Raw genomic sequence first — 6,797 nt, 5'->3', positions numbered from 1 at the left:
ACGCGCAGGACAGGTGGGAACCTTGGGCCGTACGCTCCCTGCAACTGAGCGTTCGCTGCGCCCCGGTGCCTTTTGAACGGCGCACCCGGAAGGCCGGGCCCGCGGGGCAAGATGGAGTACGTGCAGGTCTTGAAGCGCGGGCTGCAGCAGGTCAGCGGCCACGGCGGCCTCCGAGGCTATCTCCGAATGCTCTTGAGGTAGGCGGCGGAGCCAGGCGCCTGGCCTCGGGGCTGGACTTGCGCTGGCTGGGTTCTTGGAAAGGGGCGCGGGTTTGGGTCACCTTGGAGCAACCGCAGCTCTGGTCAAGGACAGCCGGCCAGTCTCTGCCTTTCTAACCCGGGGCCGTAGTTTCTTCTCGGGGCGGGAGGAGGGGGGGGCTCTCCCAGAGACAGGACCAAAGCCGTCTGTAGAGACAGAGCTGTGACGTGGAGGCGAGGGCATCTGGGCCGCACCCCTGCCCTGCTTCCCGGAGAGTAATGAACGTTGCCACTGACTGTGTGACCTTGGGAACGGTCTTTCCCCCCCTTATTGGCCTTCAGTCTCCCCCTCTGTCCGGGAAGGCGTTGGACGAGGTGAGGTGGTCATAATGCTCTCTATTCGTCATGACGTCCGACTAGCAGCAGCATCTGTGGAAGCCACTTGGAGACCCAGAGTCGGATGAAAGCCCGGGCAGTCATATCATTTTAAGACGAAATACTTTGGCTTCCTGATTTCCTGAAGGTTTTTGCTAATAATTCCAGTGCCTCTGATTGTGGATACAAGTAATTTGCATCTGTATGTTTAGTGTAATTTAAGTATGTCAGTTGGATCAGTTTATCTTTCCTCGTGCTCTCCCGTGCTACTGGAGGCAACATTAGCAGGTGGCCTAGAACTCGGCCTGAAAGCTGGCTCTTCAACAGTGCGTGGTGTGAGCTTTGAGATGAAGGCTAGAAATCTACAACTGTGACGATCCCCAGGCATCTCCTAATTTTTCTAAGTGATGCAGCAGCCTTTGCTTCTGAAAGTCAGTATTCTCACTTAATTTACGTTTGTGTTTTGAACAAAGAATCGTTCTAAAATATCTGTTTTCTTTTGGATATTCACAGGGCAAATGATGTGAGAATTGGTACATTAGTGGGGGAAGACAAATATGGAAACAAATACTATGAAGACAGCAAGCAGTTTTTTGGTGAGTGCAGTGTTTTTTTGGTATGAATAATAGGAGTGAGCTTAAGATTTGACTTGACTCTCCATAATATACAAGGAGCTTCTTTAATGAATGTGTAAACCTACATATATATTTTTTATTTCATGGGATTATGTTACACATTTGTTTATAAATGGAAATATTTTTACATTAAAACCATGGGCAATTTTTCCATATTGCTTAGTTGGATGTACCTACAGCATTCTTTTTTGTTTGGGTATTAGTGGTTTTTTATTTAAAAATTTTTCCCCATAGCATTCTTTTTAATAGCAACACAGTATTCCACTGTATGAAGAACCATTATTTTTTCAAACACTTTACTATTGATAGACATTTAGATTGCCTTCAACTTTTTTTTTTTTTTTTTACTAGAAGCGATGCTTCAGTGGACCTGATTGTAACTACTTGTTTAAATATTCTAATAATAAATTTCTGGAAGTGGAATTGCTGAGTCTGAGTATACACATTTAAAATTTTGATATATTTATTGCGGAATTTTTAAGGCCAGTTCTATCATCATGGCCTAACTTATGAAGCCTTACCCAAGGTTTCTTCCATCTGCCTCCTTGGATTATTAGTTACTTATTCTCAAAATTGATCTCTCTAATAGAAGAAGCAAATCCTGATTGAAAACTGTATTTCTTTAAATAGATATGGTCATGTTTAAATTGCATTAGTTGATATTTGTTGATTATATGTTTACCTACGAAAACTCTCTAAAGTAAATGAAGATTATCTTTTGCTTATTGGTTTAAAATCTATTATAGAGATGAGTTCAGTATTTCCTATTTGTGGGGTTGGGCAGTGAGGAAGTGGTAGAAGGAATTAATATTTATTATGCATTGACATGTTTGATGCTGAAATAGGTGTATTTGTGTGATATTTAATTTTCATAGCAACCTTAAGATGTAGGTATAATTATCTACTTTTAACACACAAAGAAACTGACGGAGGCTTATAAAATTAGCCTAATATTCACTGGTAATAAGTGACAAAGTCTTGATTAGAATCCAGGTCTTTCCCCACCTTAAGGACCCAATAGAAACAGTCTTGTAAATTGTGGTTATGCCTTCAGCTACTCCATAGAAATGTGTTAAAGAATGTAGCCATATTATTTTGATGACATGAACTGTCCTACTTATCTAACCATCATTTACACAGTTTGCTTATGTATAATCAATTTCTGAAAGGATCTCTCATGGTCACTTAAAAATATTTATATGGAAACATATAATACAAGTATGATTGCTTTGAGTACATTTCTCCTGCCCCATTCGTAGGAGGAGCACTTTCTCCTAAATACCCTCACCAGCTGGGAACACAGTCCCCTACTGACTCCATTGATTTCTTGGCATGTGTGGAAGCAAGGGTTTTCCACACAGTAGGTTTTAGTCCCTGTACAGGGATTTTGCTGTGGCAGCTACCAGGCTGTTGATAAAAGCTTGTCAGATACTTTCTGGAGCTTGCTTTCACTATTACACCCAGGGTGCTATTTCTCTACCATTTCTCTTATGTAAGAGCACATAAAAGTCTTATCTTAATTAAAAGGTTATTTTTTTGATATTATGCAATTATTACTTTTTTGAGGTTGTCTTTATTTTCTCACATCTTTCTAAATGTTGATTTTTCCACTCAGGCCGTCACCGATGGGTTATATATACTACTGAAATGAATGGCAAAAACACATACTGGGATGTGGATGGAAGCATGGTGCCCCCTGAATGGTAAGCTAAATCAACATTCTATTTTTTTTTTTTTTTTTGGCTTGGCAATGTTTGTTTTATTACACAAATATTTATTGAATAGCTTATTTATTTATAAGGCAGTCAGTGGTATTCTGAAAGCATCTGTCTCAGCTATGTATTTCATAGTTTTTGTGGATCAGGAGTTTAGACCAGACACAGACTGGATGGCTTATCTGTGCTCCAGTATATCAGGCCTCAGGTGCAAGATTCAAAGGCTGGATACTGGAATCATCTGAAGACTTGTTCACTCAGTATCTGGAAGTTGATGTTGGCTCTCAGCTGGGGACATAGCTGGGGTTTCCTCAGGCAAATACTCTGAAAGAGAAACAGACAGACAGAAACCATATTGCCTTGTCTGACTTAGTCTTGGAAATACCCATTACCAATTTTATATTTCATTGGTGGAGACAATTAGAAAATTCTGCCCAAGTTTAAAGGGAAAGAATATAGACTCTATCTCTTGATGGAGCTGTGACAACATCACAGTATATGTTGGGATATATAGTGGTGTGGCTGTCTTTGGGGGGAAAAACAATATTCCACAGTATCACCTGCCTGTGGGTGAAGGGAAAGGTAAAAAAAATTCTGCCTCTGATCTTACTTGGCAGTTTGACCTTAAGCAAGTTCATTAACCTCTCTGGGGCTTAGTTTTCTCACCTGTAAAATGAGAGCTCCCAAGTTCCTTAGATCTTTAAAAACTATGATTTTATAATATAACCATTTTGAAATGAAATTCTAAATGCTCTTACTTAAATTACCAAATTTTATATTAAATATTCCAAAACAAAGTACTGATTTCTATCCCATAGGTTGCTGAAATAGTACCATTTGGTTGATATACAATAAACTGGAGATTCTTTCTAGTTAGTCCAGAAAATGTCACCAAAAAACTAGTAAATATCAGGTTAACTGATATTTTATTTTAGTTGAGCTTGATCATCAGAAATAGTTTTTGGCTCTAGTGAGTAGCAACTGGGATAATCTCAGAATATTCACTTCCATTGTAAAGGCTCAATTAGAAATCCAGGCATGTAACCTAAGTGAGTGAGGTATGAGACAATAGGGAATAGTGGGGACTATAATGAACTGAAAAGCACACACTTCATCAAAGAGGGCAGCAGCCCTATTCATCTTTCCTCAGTTCCATCAGGTGAGAATTTGGCCAGGGGTTTCCAGATAGGATTTTTCAAGAAAAAATGGAAATCTGTATTTTATGGTGAGATTTTTTTTGTTTTTTTATATGTTAATTTAAAATATTTGTCAGCTTAAATACAGCACTATCCAATACATGATGGAATGTTCTATATCTGTTCAGTAGGGTAGCCACTAGCCACCTGTGGCCCTTTGAAAGGTGGCTAATGTGACTAAGGAAATGAATTTTTAATTTTATTTAAATTAAATGGGCTACTTGATTGGACAGAATAGTTTTGTTTTTGTTTTAGTCTTTGTTTTTAATATTGTGTGAGCTAAGCAAACATGTTTATGAGACTTCACCTACAACCAGTTTTAAACCTCTGGTCTACTGCTTGGACCAATTAGGAGCATTGACCCATGTCATTGATGTGGTTTGAAAACCCTGGTATTGGATTATGTCTTTAAAACTAAAACTCATTGGCTCTTAACAGCGGCACTGATGCTACATTCTAGGCTGAATTTTTGCTCTTTTTAATGGGAAATAATAACCTATGGTTTTGTTAAGTTCTGAGGAACTGTGAGATTTTAGGTGTAGAGCTGTCTGCCTCCTCCAGAGGGGCATGCTGTATGTCAGGGGCACTCCTTAAGACCAAGGTTTCAAAGTGGAATTGGTTTCAGGAGGCGAAGTGTCCCAGTTTCAGTTTGTGCGGTTGACTGTTTTTCGGATGGGATTGGTCCTGGCAGGTGTAGAAGGCGGGTGAGCTGCCTTGCTCATGTTGAGATCTTTCCTTCTAGGCACTCACCTAACATCAGTGCTCAGGGTCTGTACTTTGGGGAGTCGGGGGTGAGTGAAGGAACTGATTTAAATTATGTGAGATGAAACAAAAATTATAAAATAGTAAAAGATCTGAAAAGATAAAAGTACTGTTCAGCCAGGCAAGCCCTTTCCTATGATCTGACATCACATAGAGAAGAAGCTCACAGCCCTAGAAGACATCACTCCAGCAGGTGCCTGAGGGCAACTGAGGATACAGAGCTGTGAGGGAAGTTTAAAGGCCTGTGATGAGTCTTTGTAAGAAGATATGATGTGGGACGAGCTCAGCTGTTTGTTTCTCAGACTCTTGCTGAGTGTCATGTATTGTGCAGTTCTGAATCTGTGGACTCTTACCTGTGGTTTGATTCATGAATAAGCTTGAGGTAGGGTTGATTTTTAGCGAGCTAGGCATTATTTTACACATAAAATAGTGAAGAACAAATACAAAGTATCACCTTTATGCATTCAGATAACTTCATTGCACAACCATCAGGTGCAAAGACCTATTGCAGGCACGGGATACAACAGTGAATAAAACAAAGTTCTTGCTCTCACCTGGGGAGACAGAAAAACAAATATGTTATGCATTTTGGGCAACAGTAAACACGAGGCAGGTAATATGAAGCCAGCATTCCTAAAGGGATGCAGAGTAAAGGGCGCGGGAGGGTTGGTGGCTGTTTCATACTGGGGTTAGTAAAACTTCTTCCAGGAAATGATGTTTGAAGACGGCAGGGATACGTGGAGTGGGGTTGGGGGGTGAAGAGCTCCAGGCAGCAGGGACCACAGGTGCAGAAGCCCTGTGTGTTTGGGGTATTTTGCTTGTATAAAGGACAGCAATATGGCCGATTGGGCTGGAATGGAATGAGCGAGGGGAAGATGCATATAGAGACCCTCTTCCTCTTCCTCAGCATTGGGCTTCCAACTGCAGCTTCATGAGCCAGAGCAACCTGAGCACATGGGAACTCCAGAGTCAGCCTCTAACACCTCATAGTAATACTGTAGCTCACCAATTTTATAATGTTTTGGTTTTTTTTAAAAATATATCTTTATTGATTTCAGAGGGAGGAAAGGAGAGGGAGAGAGAGAGATAGAAACATCAATGATGAGAGAGCCACTGATCAAGCCCGCAACCTGGGCATGTGCCCTGACTGGGAATCGAACCCTGATCGCCTGGATCCTAGGTTGACGCTCAACCGCTGAGCCACGCCCGGCCGGGCTATAATGTATTTTTACACCTAGAGTTAGGATACATATTCTGTCAATAGTGGCATAATTTAATTGGCAGCATTTTCCTTTCTTAGAGATACATAAAATAAGGGCGTGTCTTAAAATTGGTGGTGTCCTAGATTTGATGAAATACAGTAAGGATAATAGCAATAGCATTTGTTGAGTACCTGCTATGCACAGGAATTTTTCTAGGTGCTTTATGTGTATTATCTCATTTAATCCTTATACTGACCTTGGGAAGTAAGATGTTCTGATGAGAAAACTGAGGCATAGAAGAGCTCAGCTAGTTAGTGAAGGAGCTAAGATTTGAGCTCAAGCAGAGAATAGCCCCAGAGCTGCCCTTTTAACCGTCCTCCCACCACCCTGCTCTCCTCTTCATAACTGTCTTCTCTCCCCTCTTTAAGGCACCGTTGGCTTCACTGTATGACTGATGATCCTCCAACAACAAAACCACCTACTGCTCGTAAATTCATTTGGACAAACCATAAATTCAATGTGAGTGGCACTCCACAGCAATATGTACCTTACTCCACCACTAGAAAGAAGATTCAGGAGTGGGTCCCACCTTCAACACCTTACACCTAAGTGAAGACAATGAAGAACAATTTAAACATGTAAAATATGGGGCTTTTCATGTAATTGCACTTTTACTGCTTACTGTTAACTTAATTAAAATTATTTGATTAAACAA

General features: G+C 40.7%; 1 protein-coding gene across 1 annotated transcript; it reads left to right on the top strand.

Moving 5' to 3' along the window:
• Window positions 1-6,797, top strand: NDUFA12 (NADH:ubiquinone oxidoreductase subunit A12). Its single transcript, XM_081127516.1, has 4 exons — window positions 1-197; window positions 1,086-1,168; window positions 2,823-2,910; window positions 6,511-6,797. The coding sequence occupies exons 1-4, from the start codon at window positions 112-114 to the stop codon at window positions 6,689-6,691; spliced, it is 438 nt and encodes a 145-aa protein (XP_080983642.1). The 5' UTR covers window positions 1-111; the 3' UTR covers window positions 6,692-6,797.

The sequence above is a fragment of the Miniopterus schreibersii genome (genome assembly GCF_964146895.1).
Source record: "Miniopterus schreibersii genome assembly, chromosome: 2".
NCBI lineage: Eukaryota > Metazoa > Chordata > Mammalia > Chiroptera > Miniopteridae > Miniopterus > Miniopterus schreibersii.
This window is presented reverse-complemented; position numbering and strand designations above follow the sequence as displayed.